We start from the raw sequence: 21,813 nt of genomic DNA, 5'->3' as shown, positions 1-21,813 counted from the left end.
GCCTAGCTTCCCCAGGAGTCAGCCAGTGGGTAGACATTGTTGTGTGCCCTGTGATTTTAGTGAGTGTTTCAAACCATTTTGCAAGTGTTTCAAAGCACTGTTCATTTGGGAAGTGCAGCACTTCCTGCCATCCCAGTCTCTGGGCTGTGGAGTGGAGCCCTTCTGCTGGCTACCACTGTGGTTGGTGCCTGCACATTGGATGTGTTCAGGGCTTTGGCACATTGACATACAGCTTCACTTTTCTCTCTTGTTAAGAAATCACTCTTTTTCTCCCAGAGACACAGACTGGTTTCATTCTTTTGAAACACCTTTTTTCACAAAACTCAAAATACACTTGCTAGATGTCATAATATTTTTCTTTTAGCTTAAATCCAGGCCCAGGAAGAAACCCTGTCCTGTGGCTGATAGTGGGCTCCCCTGGTCCCGTTTCTTACACAGGCTGTAGTCAACCAGCTCTGGGGTCCCACTTCTGTGTGATGCACATTGGGTCCCACCCCACATTGGGTCCGTGCACTGGAGAAGGCATTCCTGTTTTAATTTGCAGACAAGAAATCGATTTGAAGGAACAAGGTCAGAGGTTGAGTCTTTGATGAAGAAGATGAAGGAGAATCCTCATGAGCACAAAAACATCAGCCCTTACACAATGGAGGGTTATCTCTACGTGCAGGAAAAACGTAGGTGTTGGCTGCCTGCCAGGGCAGTGTGGGGAGTGGGCTCCTGGGGAAGGTGGTTTGTCAGGGTTTGGGGTGTGAAGCCTAATTCAGCAGGCTACAAAATCTATGAAAGAGAGGGGTTGACTCAGTGGGTGGGATGTTAAGGTGGGAATGTGTGAGCCAGGTTCTCCCTCCCAGCAAGAATCGCTCCCAGTGCCTGATAAAATTCTTTCCTCTGGACAGAAGAGGGTTAATAATGCTTAACCCACTGGCAAAGTCAAACAAGAACTGTAGGTACAGAAATCTGACATGTTAAATGATTGTTAAACATCACAGGTTATTAATGGGAGGGCACTGAAGCTGTAGTAGTTCTGGGAATAAAATCTGCATTTGCTTTGTAGGTCACTTTGGGACTTCTTGGGTGAAGCATTACTGCACATACCAGAGAGAATCGAAGCGGATCACAATGGTGCCATTTGACCAGAAATCTGGAGGAAAAGCGGTGAGTGATGGGTAGGCAGCAGGAGTGTGTCCCAGGGGTCTCTGCTGCGGAGCACTGCGGAGCTGCTGGTTGCACACTGTCCCAGTACTCAAACTGAACCATTTTTAAAAGGGTGACACAAATGCAGGTGGAGTGGTCAGATTCATTCCAAGTTGAGTGGGTGCTGCATTGGGAATTAACTCTGCACCTTGTTTAAAAAAAAAAACAAAAAAACAACAAACCCACAAAAGCAAGAAAACCCCCAGAGCACCCAGATCTTTGGAAACTGTCAGCTGTGCTGAGAGCAGAGCCAGTTTCCCAAGTGGATAGAGCCCCTTCGGCATTTCTCTGTTTTATGCTTCAGTTCCATATTCCAGGCCAGTGTCCACACACAATTTGTAAGGACAAGTTTGCAGCAGCTGCCACTGCGCTGAAGCTGGACCTTTTTCTTCTTGCTTTTAGGTCTGTCTTTAATTTACTTATTTCTATTTGTGAAAGGAGAGGCCTTTAAAAGCTGAAGCATGCACAGTTGCATCTTCGGTTCCACACCTACTGTTTCTGGCGTTGCTGGGCACACAGTGGGTCGTGCATCTGCACTGTGCCCTGCAAGGCTGAGGCTGTTTCCATGGGTTGGAGGTGGTGGTTGGGGCTGGGAGCAGAGTGGGGTCATGCCACACACACACACCACGCTTCAGCTCCATGGGCGCCTGCTCCCCAGTCCTTAGTTCCTGTTCCAAGGCCTGGAGAAGAGAACCTGTTCATTATTTTGCTCCTTCCTATGACTTGGCCAATGGAGTTGTTTTGTTTTAGACGGAGCCACAAGAGAGCCTGGAGCTCCCCTCAGCCCCGAGGGGGTGTGGAGGAGCAGGGGGAGCAGTGGGTGTCAGGGGGCAGCATGTGCTATGTGCACCAATTGCTCTCGGAGCAGCAGCATAAGCCTGCCTGTAGCTGGGACTGGCTTTGCTTTTCTATACAGCAGGAGGAACAATAGAACCCCCTCAGAGCGTTCTGACCGGGGCAGTTTGCAAACGTTATCCCCTTGCAGGGGAGCACTTTGGGCAGCTGGACAGGCTGCCACACGGCTTCCTGCTGGCAAAGGGAGCTGGCCATGCAGAGGGCAACTTTTAAAATTAATTTCCTTTTGCCTCAGAGCATCTTCATTATAACTTAGTATTAAAATATCCCAGCCCTGTAATCATCAGTGGCTGCACTGTGTTTCACATGGTCTCTTCCCATTTCATGGCTTCCCCTGTACCCCATGAGCCCTTCTTGCACAGGGCAAGAGCCCTGCTCTGGTGTGCTGCACCAGTCACCATGCTGGTGGGGCTCGTTGCCAGGGGTTTTGTGGCTTGTATGATCCTCGTATGAAATGCTGCCTATGCTGGAGCAGCTCTGTCTGCGCTGCAGAGCCTATCAGTGATGGCCAGCACAGCTGTTGGAGCATGGAGCAGTCCAGGGGCTTGTGGCTGTCTGTACTCCCGGGCATTTGGGGGTCTGGCTGGAGCAGGTGCCAAGCGACAGGCAATGTTGGTGCTGCAGGAGGGGACCCACTGCTTGTGGGTCTCAAAGGACACTGCGCATAGTATCAGCCCCTTGTGAATGCACCTCAGGCTGTGACTGGATCTGGATATTAGTGGGTTTCAAGCGGAGGCATTCCCTGAACACCAGGTGGGGAGTTTGGCAGCTTGGGAGCAGCCTTGTGCCAGCAGCAGGCCAGGCTGGGATGACCGGGTGCAGGTAGCCTCTGCTGAACGTTGGGGAGAAGCTGTGCAGAGAACTATCTCACGTCTGTCTTTCTGGGTCTGTTCTGGGTCCCTTTTCTGGTCCTTTGCAGCAGCAGAGACACAAGGGTTATTGATGTGTTAGGAACCACTGAATTGCCTGAGAATAGTTGCATAGGAATTAGGGCTTCTTCTGCCAAAAAGGTGACAGGAGCAATAGCCCAACTGAAGTGCATCTACAATGCATGCATGGGCAGCAAACAGAAGAAGCTGGAAGCCATTGTGCAGCAGGAAAACTGTGATAGAGTTGCCATCATGGAAACGTGGTGGGATCACTTGCACAGTTGCAGTGCTGCAATGGATGGCTGTAAACTCTTCAGAAGGGGTAGGCAAGGAAGGAGAGATGGTGGGGTAGTCCTGTATGTTAGGGAGTATTTTTGGTTATCTAGAGCTTAGTGATGGTGATGATAGGGTTGAGTGAGGTAAAAGTTAGGGGGAAGGCCAGTGAGACAGGTACCATGCATGGTGAGAGTCTGTTAGACCGTGCAACCAGGATGAAGAGGCATACAAAAAATTATTCTGTAAAAGCAGCTGGGAGAAGTCTCACAATTGCTAGTCCTTGTTCTTCTGGAGGGCTTCAACTTAGCAGTTATCTGCTGGAAATGCAACACAGCAGAGAGGAAATGGTCTAGGAGGTTTCTGGAGTCTGCAGAAGAGGAATTCCTGACACAGCTGATGAGGTAGCCAGCTAGGGAAGGTGCCTGCTGGACCTGGCCTCTGTGAACAGAGAAGAGCTCGTGGGTGATGGGGTGGCTGGAGGCCTTCTGGGGCACAGCAATCACAAGATGATAGTCTTTGATTCTCTGAGAAGTAAGGAAAGAGGGGTCAGCAGAACTGCTACCTTGGACTCCCTGAGGGCAGACTTTGGCCTGTTTAGGGTCCTGGTTGACAAGAGTCCCTTGGGAGATTGTTCTGAAGGGCCAAGGGGTCCAGGAAGGCTGGACATTCTTCAAGAAGGAAATCCTAAAGGTGCAGGAGCAGGCTGTCCCCATGTACTGACATACAAGCTGGCAGGGAAGAGTAGCTTGGCTGAACCAGAGAGCTTTGGCTGGGACTCAAGGAAAAGGGAGAGAGAGTGTATGCCCTTTGGAAGAAGGGGCAGGCAACTCAGGAGGACGACAAGGATGTCATGAGCTTATGCCGGGAGAAAATTAGAAGGGCCAAAGCCCACCTAGAACTTAATCTGGCTACTGCTGTAGAAGCCAATTAAAAATGTTTCTATAGATAAATCAGCAACAAAAGGAGGGCGAAGGAAAATCTCCATCCTTTATTGGATGTGGGGGGAAACACAGTGACAAAAGCTGAGGAAAAGGCTGAGGTACTTAATGCTGTCTTTGCCTCAGTCTTTAATAGTAAGAGCAGTTGCACTTGGGGTACCAGCCCCCTAAGCTGGGAGACAGGGACAGGGAGCAGAATTAAGCCCCACAATCCAAGGGGAAATAAATGTTCAGTGACCTGCCACACCACCCAGACACCCAACAGTCTCTGGGGCTGGATGGATCCACCCCAGGGCACTAGGGGGCCTGGTGGAAGTGCTCACCAAGCCACTCTCCATCGTTTACCAGCAGCTCTGGCTAAATGGGGAGGTCCCAGAAGACTGGGGATTAGCCTGTGTGATGCCTGTCCACAAGAAGGGCTGGAAGGAGGATCCGGGGCACTACAAGCTGTCAGTCTGAACTGGGTGCTTGGGGAGGCCATGGAGCAGATCACCTCAAGTGCCATCACACAGCACATATGGGACAGCCAGGTGGTCAGGCCCAGCCCGCGTGGGGTTATGAAAGGCAGGTCCTGCTTGGTTAACCTGATGTCCTTCCAGGACAAGCGAGCCACTTAGTGGATGAGGGAAAGGCTGTGGATGGTGTCTGCCTAGACTTCAGAAAAGCCTCTGACGCCGCCTCCCACAGCATCTCCTGGAGATGCTGGCTGCTGGTGGCTTGGAGAGGTATATGCTTTTTTGGCTAAAATATGGTTGGAGGGCTGGGCCCAAGCATGGCGGGGGATGGAGTCACATCCCGCTGGCACCAGGTACGTGGGTGTTCCCCGGGCTCAGCTGGGGCCAGCCCTGTCCGGTGTCTCTGTCAGTGCCCTGGGTGAGGTGAGCCAGTGCCCCTCGGTGCGGCTGTTGGGTGGTACTGGGCTGGGGGCAGCGCTGGGGGGCAGGGGGCTCTGCCGGGGGGCTGGGCAGGCCTGGCGAGGGGCTGAGCCCAGCTGTGTGAGGGGCACCCCGCACTGGGCCCTGCCCGTGGGGCACAGCGGCTGGGAAGCTGCCCGGAGGGAAAGGGCCTGGGGGGCTGGCTGACGGCCCCCGGGGTGGCGGAGGAGGCCAACAGCATCCTGGCTGGTACCTGAAACGGTGTGGCCAGCCGGCCCAGGGCAGTGACCGTCCCCTGTGCTGGGCACTGGGGGGGCTGCACCATGAAGCCTGGGTTCGGGTTTGGGCCCCTCACTGCAGGGGGGACGCTGGGGGGCTGGAGCGTGTCCAGGGACGGGCAGGGGGCTGGGGAAGGGGCTGGGGCTCCGGTCTGATGGGGGGCGGCTGGGGGAGCTCGGCCTGGGGAGGGGGCGGCTCAGGCGGGCCTGGTGGCTCCCTACAGCAACCTGACAGGGGGGTTGGGCAGGGGGGGTCGGTCTCTTCTCCCAGGTAACCAGCGACAGGACAAGAGGAAACGGCCTCAAGTTGCGCCAGGGGAGGTTCAGATAGGGGAGCAGGAAGAATTTCTTCACGGAAAGGGTTGTCCAGTGCTGGACCCGGCTGCCCAGGGACGTGGTGGAATCACTGTACCTGGGGGTATTAAAAAGACATGTAAATGTGGTGCTGAGGAGCATGGTTTAGTGATGGACTTGGCAGTGCTGCGTTAACGGTTGGACTCTATGATCTTAAGGGTCTTTTCCAACCTAAACGATTCTGTGATTCTAAATAAGTTTCTTGGAAAAATGATGATGTCAGGGAACAGGCTGGTCAGCCAAGGTGTCTTCAAGAACAGCACAGGGAACACGGAGAAGTGGCCATTCCCAGGAACTCATTCAGAAATAATTTGCTATTGAGTCATCAGTGGATTTTAAAAATTGTAGAAGAAATGTCTGTGCTGGCAGGGACTGAGCAGGAATTTCCTCCAGCAGAGGACAGCAGTGCATGCAGATCCTGCCGGATCTCTCCTCAGTGTGTGGAAATCCAGAGCAACTTGGATGCGGATGCCTGGATGGGAGAATGGTTTTGTCGTTGCTTTGTTATATAATAAACATTTTAAGACATGTTTGCTCCTGTTAATAGTTCTCACGTGCAGAATGCTGCCAAAAATGCAGCCTGGGGTAAAAACTGACAGCCAGGTCTATGATGCATTGTTCAGCAATGGAAAATAAAGCTGACTTTGCCCAAAAGTTGTGTTCCAACCCTCCCTGCCTGCCTGAAGCATGGATTGTGTGAGGCTTAATAAAAAAATTCAGTTGTGTGCATCCTCGTGAAAGGTTTTGGACTAAATATGTTTGCAAGGATAAAAAGACAAATCTTCTGATGTATAAATATATATTTCTAGCAGGCTGATGCTGCCCAGTCCCCCCCAGGTTTGAACATGTTCATTGAAAGTGCAGTGGGTGCTGGGGACAAGCACGTGATTGGTTGATTTTTCTTGGCCTTATCTGTGATATTGTCTCTTTCTCAGGGAGAAGACGAAGCTGTTATCCTCAAGTCTTGTACACGGCGGAAAACTGACTCAATTGAGAAGAGGTTTTGCTTCGACGTGGAAGCTGTTGATCGGTGAGTGCCAAGGGGCATCGCATCCTTGGTGTACCTGCAGCCTGAGTTGCCAAAAGAATGCATGTGCGAGGGGTTACGCTAGCTGTGCATAGGGAAAGGTTGTACTCATCTGTACTTTGCTTTTCTGGGTAGTTCTTGTGCAGTTTCCATGTTTCTCTTCTCCTTTAGTCATACCCTCTGTGAATAGAAAGCATTTCTCTGTGGAAACACGCTTCTCCCTGGTGTTCCTAGCCAGGTGCTCTCAATATGCTGAGCTACTGCTTCGGTTTACAAGGTGCCGAGTTTACTCAAGTCTCTCTAATGGTGTTTTAGCACTTCTGCAGTGTCTGGCCACGTAAGGTAAATAGTCGCAAGTATGGAAAAGATGCTCTGTGGGTGTTTTGGCAGGGATATGATTCCTCTTTCCAGCACCAGGTATGTGTTGGAATAGCTTCAGCTTTTGTGCTGGAGAGTGGCTGTTGCTGGTCCACTATGGGTGGGTAATAATGGAAGTCCATCTTGCACCTCTGGACACTTTAACTTCTCTTTCCTGAAGAAGTAAAATGCTTTCTGATGTGACTTATCATCTAGCAGCTGAACCAGATGTATGTGTGGCTTCAATCTGTAATGCCTAGGAATGAGCCTGTTATCATATCTAGCATCACACATGGCTTACATATGTAAACAGGAAAACCAGGCTGGGGTTGCTGTTCCAAGTGGTATTAGTCATTGTTTCATATCTTCCTGGCTGCAGGAAGTTTACATGGTTTACAAAAGCCTGCTTCAAAGTCACTGAATGTCTGTGCCCTCCCAGCTGTGCATCTGTTTTTGGTCCAGCTGTCCTCCTTTCCACTGCCTGCTGTGGGAATGCCCAGGAGGTCTCGGGAAAACCCAAGTTCATCAAAACTCGAGGTGTTGAATAATGCTGAAATAACCTTCAATACCTTTCCCTGCCCAGCCTGTGCTTCCTCAGTGTTTTAGTGCCAGCCCCTCTCACTGCCAGCCCAGGGCAGGGAGGGGCTGTGGTGATAGAGCTTTGCCTGTGTTGGCTGAGGGGGAAGATAACCCAGGGGCTGCCTCCCACTCTCTGTAGCTGTGCTTTCCTCTAGAAAGCTGCAATATTTCTGCTGACTTGGAGATTTTTTTCCTATGCCCTGAGAATATTTTTTTAAAATGTGAAAATCAAAATAAAACTGGGAGGAGGAGAAGTCAGCCATTATAGTAGTTTTCTTCTGCAGTGTGTTCACAGGCAGCTGAACCTTCCCTTGATGTCTGGAGCCTGCTAGGCATGGGATCAAGAGCTACTCCAGAAATATGCCTGCTAAATGTAAATAATGGCAGGGGAGCAGCAAAGGTGGTGAAACCTGAGAAATCGCTCATTTCGTGTACACGTTCCTGCTGCAAGAGAGGGCCTCTGCCTGAGAGGACAGTAAGAGCAGAAAACATGAAATAAAAGGCTGGTTCCCCCCCCCCCCCCCCCGCAGTAGACAGGCAACTCTGCACATTTTTGGTATCAACATTTGTCATTAGTTGTCTAAAATAATGGTTATTTCCAAAATAGGTAAGCGAAGAGGAAGAGGAGGCAACAGGTTTTGCCATGGCCAAAAGAGAGTGTGATGTGCCCACCCTGTCTCCCCCTCCCTGTGACAGTCATGGTGAGCATTGGGAGATCTGGGCACCATCAGGGCCTCAAGCTGATGCTGTCAGTGGCCAGAGTTTGCTGGAGATCACCTTTGCTTCACCTTGCCTGGCAGTCATTATTTGGCCTGTTTCACAAAGCAGTGTGTTTCGAGGAACAGTTTCCTTGCCAACCCAGGATTATCAGGGATTGACAGCGTGTGGGTGCCTCCCTGCAGCTGTCTTGCTGGAGTCTGGCTTGGGTTCCCTGGGTGGCCCTGGAAACCACAAGTGACCTGGAACTCCTTGTGCAGAGGTGCCTGGTTGCAGTCGGAGGTATTGGGGCTCGCCTGGGCACTGCAGGGATAACACCTTTGGAGGCATTGCTTTCCATTTTATGCTGGAGGAGATCAGCTCTGACTTAAGAACCTGAGCACAGGCAAAAACTTCAGCCCACACTTTCCACCCAAGTCTGCTGACCACAAATGATGGGATATCTTTGACCAAAGGCTAGCTGGAGTGGTGTCTGTGTCTGTTTCTGCAGAACAGAGAAGGCTGATTTGTGTAGTGGGGGTTTTTGTCTTGGGCTGGGTGTTTTGTTGTTTTTTTTTTGTTTTTCCCTCCCCCCCCCTGTTTTATGTTTTTTTTTATTGTCTCTTCCAATAGAGAAGTTAGAAACTTGATGTCTTGCTCTTCAGCCCCATGCAGGAAGTTCTGATATGATTAAGGCAAATATCGCTGAGATGCTTCTGTCTCACATATGCACTGTGTTTTGACTTACAGTAGTTTTCCCCTTTCTTTTCTGTATGCTACTTCTAAATGAAAATTAGACTTGTAAGCAATGTCCCACAAGAGTCAAGTATGTTTTAACTGATAAGGCCATTCAATCACCTGCCGTTAAGCCAGCCCAGGAAAATACTGTGATACTGAGCAAACAGCGTGCATTTGTGTTGTTCAGAGGTAAGGGTGAATAATGCCACTGGAGTGTGCTTTTCCTGAAGTTTGAAACTGCCTTTGCAAAGGTTACCTTGGAAACAGGTGGCTTAAGAGAGCAGGAAGATTTTTCTGTACACATCCCTTGCTTCCTATGGACAATTAAATTGGATTGTCCCTTCCAAAGTATGTGTGGAGTGAGCATACTCTGGGCTGCGTGTGTCCCTTCCTCAGCAAGGATAAAGGACATTGCTGCACTGCTGTGGATTTCAGCGTATTTCAGTTTATGCTTCCCCTCTGTATCTTTCCAGGTACACATCCCCTTGGTGTGTGGTTGTCTTTTCAGGGCTATCTGCTGCAGGCCCCTCTGGAGCAATGTCACACACAGGCTCTGGGTTCATACCTGTAACGGGGCGATGCATGAAAGCCCATTGATATCTTCCGTGGTGATGGATATGTGATGTGTCGTTGCCTCCCAGCATTTGTGTCCAAAACGTCTTTTACTGCTGTAACAGATTACACTTAAATAGTGTTGCAAAGGCACCTGCCAGTTGGCATCCTGTGTGGAGCTCTGCTGCGGGTGCAGGTAGCCTGTGCTCTGTGGCTTTCAGTGAGTTGCTTGTGCTTGCATGCCTTGGGGGGACAGTGTGAAGTCCACTTTCTTCCCAGGCCCTCCTAAAGCATATTTGATCATTTTTTTAAGTTCTGTGTTCATCAACTGGCTTTGTTACCAGTTTGTGACCTGACAAGTTGTGTCCATCTTATGCAGTTGGAGGACGAAGGAGCATTGGTGGCGCTTGGGGCCGGGTTATCCCTCTGTGTCACACTGGAACTGGCAGCGTAAAACCTGTATGTAGTTACGGTTTGCTTATATGTCAAATCCCGTGCTAAAAGCTACACACATATAAGTACATATGATGAAACTTCATTTTCTACTCAAGTATGTTTATCTCCTGTCACCATAAAATGTGCGTAGCTCTTCACACTCTGTCTATACTAACTTGCAGTGTTGTAGGATGCAATATAATCATGGTGTTGTGCTGACACACACACAGGAGCACGGGGACTGTGCTTAAGCTCCTGCTTTGCCGTGCAGCCTAAAGGTGGCAGCCTCGGCTGGCTCTTTTCCGGTTGCTTTTATCTGCACAGAAATAGGCTTGGTTTTAGTGTTGCATTTTGGGAACCTGGTATGTATGCAACATGGGGTGCAGGCTTGGGGCTTTTTATGTAACACCCAGAGAAGCTGTTGCTTGTTAGGGAGGAAAAAAAAATTGTTTTTTCTCCTGTAAAGACGATTCAGCACTACCAAGCTGAAAATCTTGAGCTTGATCTGTTAATATAACTTTCCTTCCTTTTCCTGTTGTCTGGTAAGGAGAAGCCAAAGTTCTCAATGCTGACTGAAGTACAGGTGTTTGTGAGAGGTCTAAGAAATCCCTGTCACGGCTTTTGCAAACAGTTCTGATTTTCAATGTGGGAAGTTAGGAGCATTTTATTGCTTTGTTACAGCAAAATTAGGCCCTGAATGTTGTTCTCGTGTCTGGCTGAAATACATTCCTAGTGTGATGGATACAGTGTTTTACTATTAATGCTCATTTTTTCTAACCACTTATTTGTAGTCTCTGTGCATTAAATCAGTTTTGTAAACAAGGTAAACAGGGATGACAGCCATTGTCTTACAAAATAAGCCTTAGGAGGAGGAGTATCTCATTTGGCTCATGACAAAGGCTTTGTAATTTAGAATGATGTAGGTCATTGCTCGGGGCGAGAAGTGAAGCACTTCTAATACCAATTGGCTTTTATGGGAACAGGAGGTATTAAAAGTTGTGGGATTTTGATCTCTTAGTTGTTCATAAAGGCCATAAACTCTGCACGTAATGCCATTCCCCTCGACTACTGCCTGTGTGCCCCCAAAGTGGCTGGCACCTCCTCGGTCCTGCTGTGCAATGGCTGGCATCGGGGTGGCTGAGCTGACATGCACCTGCCTGAGCATTTTCCTGACCAGATGGTTTTCGGTAGGTAGGCTGTTGGCTTTGTTCTGGGTAGCTGCATACAATTCTGTGATTTCTGAGTCACCCTGACTACGGTGGGGCACAAAGCCTGCTTCCCAGTGCTGGGGCCAGGCGGCCGGTAGCCACTCCACCTCTGCTGTTGTTCCCCACGGCTGGCTAGTGGATCTTGCCAGTGCTTTGGACAGCACGTGCAATACAACTTGTACTTGTTCCTCTGCTGGTGTCGCCTTTCGGGTGACCTTTTAAACAAAGCAGTTCATGAGGTTTTCACAGGTGGGCAGGCAGGGAGCAGATGAAGCTCATTCTCCCCTTGGTGGCCACGGAGAACCACACCAGCCCCTGCCCCTGTAGAACGTGCTGGTGGCGGTTGTACCAATGGTGCTTTAAGCTCTACGTGGACAAGTGAGACTTCCTTAATTCAGGAACAAAGTCTCCTCCTTATTTACATTTTTTTTTCATCTTTGTTTCGAGGCCACATCTGGGTGCTGGTGTCTGAAGCAGTGCTGCACTACTGTGGGGTCCTGTCTGGGTACAATGCTCTGCTCCAGCTGGGACTGCGAACTTCTGCGTGCGCTCAACTCTGCTCAGCCCAGAAGACCCTGATATTAATCCGCTTTTATGTTTTTTCATTCAGCAGTTTAGATTGTCTGGGTATGATAAGCTGCTGCAGGAGTTGAAAGTTCTTATCTGTTTGTATTGCTTTCATTATTTGTTTGCTTTTCTGGAAGAAAGAAAAGCTATTGGACTTTCTAATTTTCTCTGCATGTTTAGTCATAGCTCCTTAAAACTGGGCTGTGTTTCACAAAAGCTGAGATACTGAGAAAATTCAAATTTCCTGTGTGGTCTCATATGGAAAAATCTCTTCAGTTTTTAGATTTTAGCATATTGAAAATACACTTTCTTGTGACATGTTTACCATCTTCTGCTCTCGTCTCATACTCCTGCATCCACTTAGTTTAGAAATGGATTCTTCTGATCACAAAATGTTCCTTTCCTTCCCTTGCATCCCAGAAGGCGGCAAAGTGTTTTGGTGCCTGGAGGTTGAAATGTATGATGCAGCATTTAGCAATGAATCAGCAGGTCCTTTATCTTGTTTGTCACAACAGTTCACGTTTGTGCATCTTAGATGTCAGATCCAGGAAGGCGTCCTGCCGTCCCAATGTGACAGTCTCAGGGCTGGCTCAGCTGGGCAGAGGGTAAACTCTGGTGTGTGTCCATGTGCATGCTGTGTCAGGCTTTGGAAGGGGATATGAGCTGCTCAACAGCAAAATCTAGTGAAGCTCCAGTATTTAGGGTCATTTGTCTGTTAGGTGAGGGTATAAAGATGGATGCATTTTGTTTATCTTTTGGGAAAGGAAGTCAGAGAAGGGCCTTCCCTGTCTCAGGCTCTACACTGAATATTGAGATATCCGTAATCTAATGAGCACACTTTTGGAAACTGTTGATCTTCAAGGAAACTCCACGAAAAGGAGGCTGGCTGCAGACAGCAAGTTGAACATGGCTGCATGTTAGTAGCATTACTAGGATGCTGTTTCAGCACCAGCCATCCCACCTGACTATTAAGCACATGGTACCCTGTGGGCATCATCCAAATAAATAATGAATGAGGCGTAATGTGTGGGGTGCATTTTAAATTTATCACAACCAGGAAGATGGTTCCGCTCAGGAAAGCTGTGCAATGGATTCCTTGGCAAATGAACACTGTGGGAGGAAATGCAGAGCTATTTGCAATGTAAATAGTTTTTTAATTCAGTTTCACAGGCCCTCCCCTCATGCTGTTAAATAAGTTTGAAGTGAAGCCCAAAGAGTTGTTATCTGCTCAAAGGCAGAACAAACATTTTCATGTTATCACCTTTTTGCCCTGTACGTGAGGGAATGTGGCATGCCAGATACCAGTATTGTCTCCCTGGGACTGTGTCACTTTGCTGGGAGTCCAGTGTCAAATTTACCATGAACGAATGGTTTAGACTTCTTTGTTTTAATGTCTCTGCTAAAGAGACAGAAATCCCAGTATTACCTTTTCCCATCTCTCCCTAGCTGAGCTAGAGCCCTTGCAGGGTTTTCTGCATTAGGATGTCTGTGCCTTCAACAGCAGCTTGCCTTAAGCTCAGACTTAAGCCCTGGCTGAAAGGGGGCATGGCTGGGACCTCTGGTCACCCAAGGAAAAGGCTGCCTCTGCCATGGGAGAAGGATTTGCTGCCAATCCTACTGCAGCTCCTCAGGTACCAGGGCCTACTCTTGAACTGCTTTGTATCTGCACAACAAGGACCTTTGTTGAATGGATGTTGTATGTTTTCTTTCTCAAATGGGGTGATGGTTAAGTGGTTTCTTCTTCCCTTCAAAATGAGTGAACTTCCAAACCTCTAAGCTGGTGAGTATTGACTGACTCACTAATGGGATTAGTGGAGACCAAACACATTATGTCTGGTTTACTTGGACATGGGCTTGTTGCAAGCCTGAATGCACAGCTCTGGCTGGTAAAGCAGTGCTTAGCTGCTGTGTGTGTGCTGAAAGCCAACTGTTCGGTTGGTAGAATGGGGAACGGAGTTAGGGAGAAGGGTTAATTCTTTGTTCATTGCCCACACATACCACGGAAGTGACAGAAGATGGGCCAAACCCACCACTATGAGAGCCCCTGTTAATGTTTTCTTTTCTAACAGAGGTTCAGCTCTTATCAAGGCTTTTGAAGAGTATTGTTGCAGCTCACATTCTCCTGCTGAATCACTTTTAGGAAGCGCAAGTTTGAAATTACCCCTCTTTCCAGGCCTTATCAGTTTTTGGAGATTTAGTACCGAAAAGAGCCTATGTGCTCTGCTGAATGCTGTTTTCAGGCAGTTGGCAGCTCCAGAGGCTAAATTGTTTTTCCCTCCTTGTGCCCTGTCAGCCCGGTGCCCTGCGAGTGGTGATCCTGGCTCGCCGCTGCCTTTCTGGAGCTGCTGTGCTTTGCCATGGACGGGAAGAGCAGCATCAGAGGTTGTCTGCTGTTATATTTCCGATGGATGAAATCCCATGAGCATTGCTGTAGAGATCACACCAATGACCACCCCGAGCACACTGAGTTGCACAGCACTCGCCATGCCTGCATCTCCTCTGTTGCCAGGGCTTTTGCCCACTCTGCTCCTGCAGAAATATCTGCTGCACCCTGCTAATGCATCTGAAAATAGCCTGGGAGGAAGCAGAATGACTAGACCAAACAGAATAGATCTTGGCTGTGTCACTGAGACCAGAGCCTCTGCCTGGCCCCCCAGGTGCTAAGTGGGCAGCCCAGCCCTGCTGCTGGCTTTGCTGGGAAGAACAGGTGGGGTAGGATGCAACCACCCCTTCAGAGGCTGGAGACCCGGACCCGAAGGCGTGAGGCTGAGGAGGTGTAGGGCTAGCTAGGCTTTTTGTGTCTGGATCTGCTGGCTGCAAGATAAGCTGGGATGTTGGGGATGGAAAGCCTTGCAGCCAAGCAAGATGCAGTGAATTGTCAGTCCACAACGTGACCTGTGGGAATACAGTGTTGGCTTTCACCCTCTGTGGCATGATCTTCTCTTGTGCAAACACACAACCGCACCTGAAGTTGTGCAAATATTTTCCACTGTGTTAAATCCATCATGAACTTGGTGGTCATGCTTATTAGAGCTACATAATTAAGTTTTAACTCCTTGTATGAAAAGGGCAGTCCAGAAGTGCATTTAGGATCCACTTAGGAGTGGTGGAGGTGATGTTGGGCCTGGGGCAAGGCTGGGCTGGCGATGTCCTCTGGCTCCCCGTGCACTGTTTAGAGGCACTTGGGCCTGTTAATTCCCCTTCTCATTAAAATAAGTAAGCAAACACAAAGTTGGTTTTTGGAGGCTGGATTTACAGTGCAGCTCATGGGCTATTGTGTGTGCCGTGGCTAGGGGTGGGAGGGCCAGGCAAGACCAGCCAGTGCAGGAGCAAGCACCCTGGGTCTCCTCATGGCACTCCCCCCATAAGGCTACTGGCAGGGGTACACGGACCAGGATTGCATTGCTGCCCTTACCACATAGAACATCAGTATAAGAATGTGGTCAGAAAAGTAATGCAGCCATGCTGGCACTTATGTGTCGGGGATGAAATTCTTCACACAACAGAAGGTCCCCCCTCACAAGCCGGTGCTTGGGGTGGTGGTGGGATGTGGGGGGCTGGCATGTGTGGGCCTTCTGCTTGCTTAGTTACTTTCCTTGCCTTGTCCTGCCATTGCATGGACGTGCTTAGCCCAAGTGCAGGTGAACTGTCTGGCTGAAAGCTAGAGGAAGAATTTGGCATACAGCTCACTTAAACTAAAAGCACTGAAAATGCGTATTGGTTGTTGGTGTCCTCTGCTCATTTGCTGGTCGTGATTAGGACCTGCAGGGACATTCCTGGAGAGGTCAGGCTGGGCTCACCCACAAGCTGCTGGGGCTTGGCTAGGAAGAAGGTTGTCCTCATTCTCTCTTGTGGGAAATTTGTCTTTGTCATCTCTGTTTTCCATCCTGCAGTTTATTTATGGCATTCCCTTTATCTCCACAGGCCTGGTGTGATCACCATGCAGGCACTTTCAGAAGAGGACCGAAGGCTGTGGATGGAGGCGATGGATGGCCGGGAACCGGTGAGCAGAAATATTAGCAAAAAAGCACTGGAAAAAAAATTGTGGAGAGCTTTTTGTAACCTGGGGCAGATTGTTTGCTGCAAAGCAGGCTGTCATGCAGTGCCTGCCAGCCGGTGTGAGAGCTGTATCCGTGGGGCAGCTTGTGCTTTCTGCCAAGAGAATAGTTTAATCCCTTGGTTAAATATTTGAGGTAATACTGTATCTCCTGTGCTTGGATTGCTTGAAGGTGCGGTGGAAAGGAGGAGGGTAGGCTTGGCTAGCACAAACACGCTGCTGTGCTGTTCTGAAAAGAAAACATAGCAAGAAGACCAGTGGAAGAAAATACACTCTAGCTTTCTAGGGCTTTTTGAGTCCTGCAACTCAGCTGGCAGCTGTTTCTAGGTCTTATAGAGAACTGCAGATTTTGTGTGAGCAGAGGAGTGTAGCCCCTCTTCTCCATACTCAGCGATAGCTTCTTCACCGCTGTCTTTTCTCCTGCCATGCCAAAGCTGTACAGGCTTTCTCACCTCTGGAAGGGATTATGGAGGTTTTCAGAAAACTCATAGTTACTGCTTTTTTTATTTTTTAATGCGTATGCAGACATTACTGCCAAGCTTAAAGAGCTTTGGGCTGGTTCTGACTGGGTTCTGTCAGAGAAACGCTGGTGTGGGCGCTGTGTGTTGCTGGTGTGGTGCTGCCTGGTTTCAGCATGGCGACTGTTCAGCAATGAACAGCAAACGCAGCATTGCCAAGCAGCCTTTGTACGCAGAGTGAGACGAGGCTGCAGGCCTCTGTGGCATGGCCAGAAGCGTAGCAGGGTACAAAAAGAAACTTTGTGAATAGCTAGAGCAGCCAGGGCTGTTATGGGACAGCCTGTACATTTTTTGGAGTAGGTGTCTGTGCTTTTGGGCTTGAGTCAGGCTCTGGCAGTCGGAGGAGAGTCCATGCAGGGAGCAGGGTGTCCTCTCCCAGCACGGTCCCACTGCCACAGACTGGTACTGATTTGAACAGATGCCCCCTCTCCAAATCCATGAACAGGTCCTTGTTTGTCAGAAATAAGTGTTAAAGCCAGGTGAGTTGTGGATACATGTGGGCTGTTCAGGATATGCTGGAAAGCATATGCTGGGCTTAGTCAAGCAATTTGCTTTTGAAACTTGCAGAGGTTTGGAGGTCAGGAAGGCTGTGTGTGTGTGTGTGCTGCTGTGTAGTTCAGGTAAAGGATTTCATTGTGGATTACAGCCAGGTCTCAGCCTGGAATCGTAGATCTGTTGGGTAATTCAGGTAGGATGGGGCTGTGGGAGGTTTCTAGTCCAACCTCCTGTTCAGAGCGGATTGCTCAGGATCTTAATCTAGTTGGGTGCTGAAAGCATCCAAAGGAGGAACTTGTACAGCCTCCCTGGGCTCTAGCTCTGCTGGTTGGTCATCCTCCTGCTAGCCTGGTCTGAACCTCCCCTGTTTGAATTTACACCTATTGTCTTTTGTCCTCCCACCATGCACTGTTGTGAGGAGCCTGTCTCTGGTTTTCTGATGCTTTCCCTGTAGGAGGGGTGCTGTCAGGTCTCCACAAAGCTTTTCCTTCTCCAAGCTGAATAAACCTCACTCCCTAATGGGGCGTGGGCTGTGTAGCTTGTACCTACCCCTGATGGTGATGACAGCTCTCTGCCATGTTCATTTCCTCCCTGCAGCAAAATCATACTTCTGGGGCAAACATGCTCAGCTGCACCTGCAGACATACTATTTCCAAGTACAGGCATTGCGGAAGGTGCAGGCACAGAGGCAAAAAAGGGCTGAATATGTGTTGTGTGTGCAGGACAACCTCTGCTCCCTTTTTCTGTCATATGCTGAAAAAGAACTCTTGTTTAGGAGAACCAGCCTACTCTTCCACCTTGGCTCTTGACCTGTGTGGCCCTGCCCTGGGGCAGCTGTAGTGGAGACACTTGGGTGTAAGGCATACCAACCTTTCCAGTGCCAACATGCAAGCTGTCTTGTTCCCTCCTAAATTAATCCCTGCCTTCATTCTGGTGGCACCTGGAGACAATATTTTCAATTTCTTCAGAAACAAAATGTGCATACTTGCTCCTAGTCTGAATCAAGTCTTCTGCTCCATCAGCCTGCTCACCTACTTCCCACTGCCTCACCTTTTCTGGGAGCTGTTATTGCAAGGGTGCGAAACCCAGTCACCTGCAACGGGAGCTGTGTGAATATGGTCACCCAGTTGCATTTTGACCTGCTGGTGTTACTAGGATTTGGCACAACAGCAGAGCAGGTCTGTTCAGATTGTGTTGCAGAGCTGCAGCCAGAGATTTTGCGTGCTTGTAAAGCACTATGCATGTGAAAGGTGCTGTGAAGTAACTGATGCAGGACTGCCTGGATTATCCTGTTTCAGAATCTGGTTATATGAACTCTTTCAAAAACACACAGGTCTTCATGCTGCCACCTGCATATTTTTATTCTTCCCTATCATGCCCATCAGCTTAGGGTAGCTTGCTCATCCAGCATGTCAAGGATTGTCACTGCACATTAATTAAATACCTCACGGCCCTTAAATGCTAATGGCATTTAAACCTGGCCTTCCAGGTGTGGCGCAGGAGCCATGGGAATGAAGCCTGTATGGAAATGGGTCCAAGAGGCATTTTACTGATGAAGATGGTGCATGTTGACAGATGAGGTAGCTCCTTATCCTCAGTGATCCTCCTTGATTCATCAGAAGTGAAGCTGTTGGTCTGTTCTGTTTGGATCTTTATCTTGAAGAACCAGGGTGTGGGATGTTACCTACTCTGCAGACGTTTCCTTGAGCAAGAGACAAGGATTTAACCTTTGGACTCCTAGGAATATCCAATCTCTGCTTTGACTGTATTTCTGTAACCAAAAAATCCCTACTGGAAAGAATGTCTGGTTTTCCTTTGATTTGAATATTGAGTGTGGGAAAGCTTGGCACGGTGGGCTCAGTAATTCCATGTGCAAATTCAGGCCGTGGAGAGATTGAAGCAGACTGGACTTTGTTTCTGAATTATAATTAAAAAATTAAAACCAATTGTTATATTACATTTTAGTAAGATCTGAACATAGAATGTAGGCTGTATTAGCAAAGACATTTGTCGCAACTTGAAAAGATTTATTATCTATCTTACAGTCAAAGCAGTCTCCAGATAGCTATCATCAGTGTTAACTCTTACCACTTGTTATTAATTTGGCTAAAAACTTTGTGTTGACTTTGGGTTTTCTTTTATGTTACAGAGGCTGGAAATAGAAGAAACTGCAAACTCTGTAGCAGAGCAGTTGTATTCATGTTAAGATACTCAGGTTAAGTTTCCTATGGTATTTCTCATCTGGTGATACAGTTTGGAAATGTATATGGTTGAGGCCAGAGTGATTCCGAAACTTTGTTGGAACCTAAGTCAAGAATAAAAGTTGTTTTGGCTTGTAGTGGCAGCTGTGGTAGGCTACAGGATTAAGAGGCGCACAAATTAGGCTGTTTGCTTTGTGGCAAAGAACTGAAGGTAAGCATTTTAGTAAGGTTGTGGCTTTGCTTCCCAAATCTGCAGCAAGCTTGCCAGCCAAGAGAGATGCTGATGTCAGTGGTTCCTACTATTGCCTTCCGATCAGGTTGGTTATCTTAGAAATCATTCTCACATCGGTGAGGGCAGAAGTGAGGTAGTGGGCCTGAAGTATTTGGGACATGAAAGCATTTCTCCATGAAGGTGAGCCTTGCAATATAAAGGTACATAGAGGGTTAAGGGTGTGAAAAATGTTAGATCGTATATCCCTGTTGAGCTGTGTTAATCCATTGTTCATAACCTTTTGAGTGGTGATGGAGAAGTTAGTGTTAAATGGCAAATGCAACAGGCTGTGATCCAGTCAGAGGAAATAAAATATGGATGGGCTTTGAGCAGTGCTGTTCTGACATTCACATCATGCTGCTCTTTGCTCAATTTGTTTTTTCTTTTCTGTTCTTTAAAGCAATACAAGTCTATAAAAATACAGCCAGCATTTCATATTGGTTTTGTTAGCACTGTGCAGCTGAGCACACCACAGGCTGGGGATGAGCAGCTGGTCTTCTGCCCTTGCAGGGGAGGGAGGAAGGACTCTGAAATAGAGACGCATCAGCAGTGCTTTCTCCTGTCCTTCTGCTCCCCTGACTTGCTCTTCAGTTCTTTAACATAACCTGCAAGTTCACAAAGGCAAGAACAAAGTGCAAAGCCCCTCGTGTGCTTCAGGAAGCCTGTGGCTGGTCACTGAATGGAAAGGCAGCATGGCAGAAGTCGGTGGGTTTTGTCTTGGGAGCTCCCAGGGGTCCGACAGGGCCCTTTCCTTTTGGCCCTCGCATGGCTTAGTCCTTGTGTGATGAAGTTCCATCCTCTGGATAGCAAATAAGGTTTCTGCTCCCATTCAGAAGTGGATTCAGGACCTCACCACTCTGATGTCTAGAAACCTTCCTAGGACTTCCCACCCACCCCGGTTTCCTCATGTCTGCTCTTCCATGTGAGGGCACTGGGCTGCGCAGCAGTTGTGCCACCTGAGGCTGAGGGCCATGGGGGACAGTCGAGTGGAAGCACATGTGAACCTGCACAAGAACTTGGAGCCTTTCCTCGGCGGTGGGGATCTGACCCTGCCCCATTTCAGGGCGCTGAGGGCTCTTGCTTGCAGCCAGCCAGAGCTCGGGGCGATGGGATATACTGCGGTGGGTGTGAAGGACCGTTTCCTTTTGCAGCTGCCTTGGGGCTCCCAGCAGTGTCCTGGCTCAACAGAGACCAGCTCCTCCGCAGCTCCACAGCTGCGAGGGCCACCCTGAGCCCCGTGGGGCCGTGGCAGCTGCACTGGCACCGGGGGAGTGGGCGATGCTGCACTTCAGGTGCTCGGCATCACCCCTACGCCGCGCTGGGAACGGACTTTGGGCTGTTCTTGGTCGTCCCCCCGCGCCATGGGCCTGTGGGCAGCACCAAATGGAGCGGGGCGGTGCTGGGGGGGCCGTGCGGCCACCTTCCACTAGGTGGCGAGCTGAGACCAGCCTGCCCCTCGGACCTGGGCCCCCGCGGGCCCGGCCACCCCTCTGTGCCCCCAGCCGGGGGCTGGGCGTGTGTCCGCGGCTGCCCTCGCCCACCTGCCCTGGGGGGCTGTGGGGTTGGGGGAGCGACGTGCCCCCCAGAGCCGGGCTGCCCGTGCTTGCCGCCCAGCTCCTGTGCTCCAGGGCCGGTTGTGCTGCCTGAGGTGGGGAAAGCGCTCATTTCCCAGTTTTGTCCCCCAAACCTGCCACAGCTCAAAATCAGAGCCGCTTCCCTCCTGTGTTCCTCTGTCTTCCTTCTCCTGCTGTCCGAAGACGAACAACTGATAATTTTAGGGGAAGGCAGTGTTTAATTGTGGTAAACTGGGGGAAGATGAGTGCAGACCTTCAAAACTTGCAAAGTCTGTCAGCTTGTCCCTCCCCAGCTGTAGGGGTCCTTCCCCATTCCTTGCCTCTCCCTGAGGCTGGGCGTTTCCATGGTGACCATGCCACCATCTCCTGTCGCTCCACTTTGGGTCTGGCATGTCCTTCCTGGGGTCCTTTTGTCAGATGCCTGGCAGATGCCTGGGTGCTTTGCTGTGGGGTCTACGCCCTCCTCAGATCTGGCCCATGGTGGGTGTTGGTTTGGTTTGATGAAAGGAACAGAAGCGGGGCAGCAGGGGCTGGTAGCATGGCTGCTGGTCAGCAGCTCCCCCACCTCACCACCGGCCTGGTGGCTGCAGGGCAGGAGCCTTCCTGGGGCATTCTCCTTCAGGGTCTCCAGCTGTTCCTCCACATGGACCATGCAGCGCTGAGGCCAACGGTGGTGGGATGACAGCCACCAGTGCAGCATGCCAGAAACACCTCGGAGGCTCCTGCTGCCGTGGTCCTGGTCCCAGCCCTGCAGCCATGGTCCAGCTGTTCGGTGGTGCTGGAGCCTGTTCGACATTGCTGCTCTGGAAATGTGGTGGTGTGATTTTGTAGCAAGGCTCAGCCTTGCATTCCTGTCCAACACGCAGCACCCTCGCCTCCCGCCTCCTCCTCAGATATTG

General features: G+C 49.7%; 1 protein-coding gene across 6 annotated transcripts in view; it reads left to right on the top strand.

Annotated features, from left to right (window-relative positions):
- Window positions 1-21,813, top strand: part of ARHGAP26 (Rho GTPase activating protein 26) — a 155,691-nt gene that overhangs the window by 30,410 nt on the left and 103,468 nt on the right. For all 6 annotated transcript variants that reach the window (XR_013929869.1, XM_080398173.1, XM_080398171.1 and 3 more), the window contains exons 8-11: window positions 545-674; window positions 1,055-1,155; window positions 6,575-6,669; window positions 15,723-15,801. Coding sequence is in view for 5 of the 6 variants with exons in the window: in XM_080398173.1 (XP_080254299.1) it covers window positions 545-674; window positions 1,055-1,155; window positions 6,575-6,669; window positions 15,723-15,801 (405 nt within the window). In the remaining variant the exon portion in view is untranslated. The remainder of the gene's footprint in view (window positions 1-544; window positions 675-1,054; window positions 1,156-6,574; window positions 6,670-15,722; window positions 15,802-21,813) is intronic.

The sequence above is a fragment of the Falco punctatus genome (assembly GCF_963210335.1).
Source record: "Falco punctatus genome assembly, chromosome: 8".
NCBI classification, from domain to species: Eukaryota; Metazoa; Chordata; class Aves; order Falconiformes; family Falconidae; genus Falco; species Falco punctatus.
The sequence above is the reverse complement of the archived record's forward strand: the minus strand, read 5'-3'. Positions and strand labels throughout refer to the sequence as shown.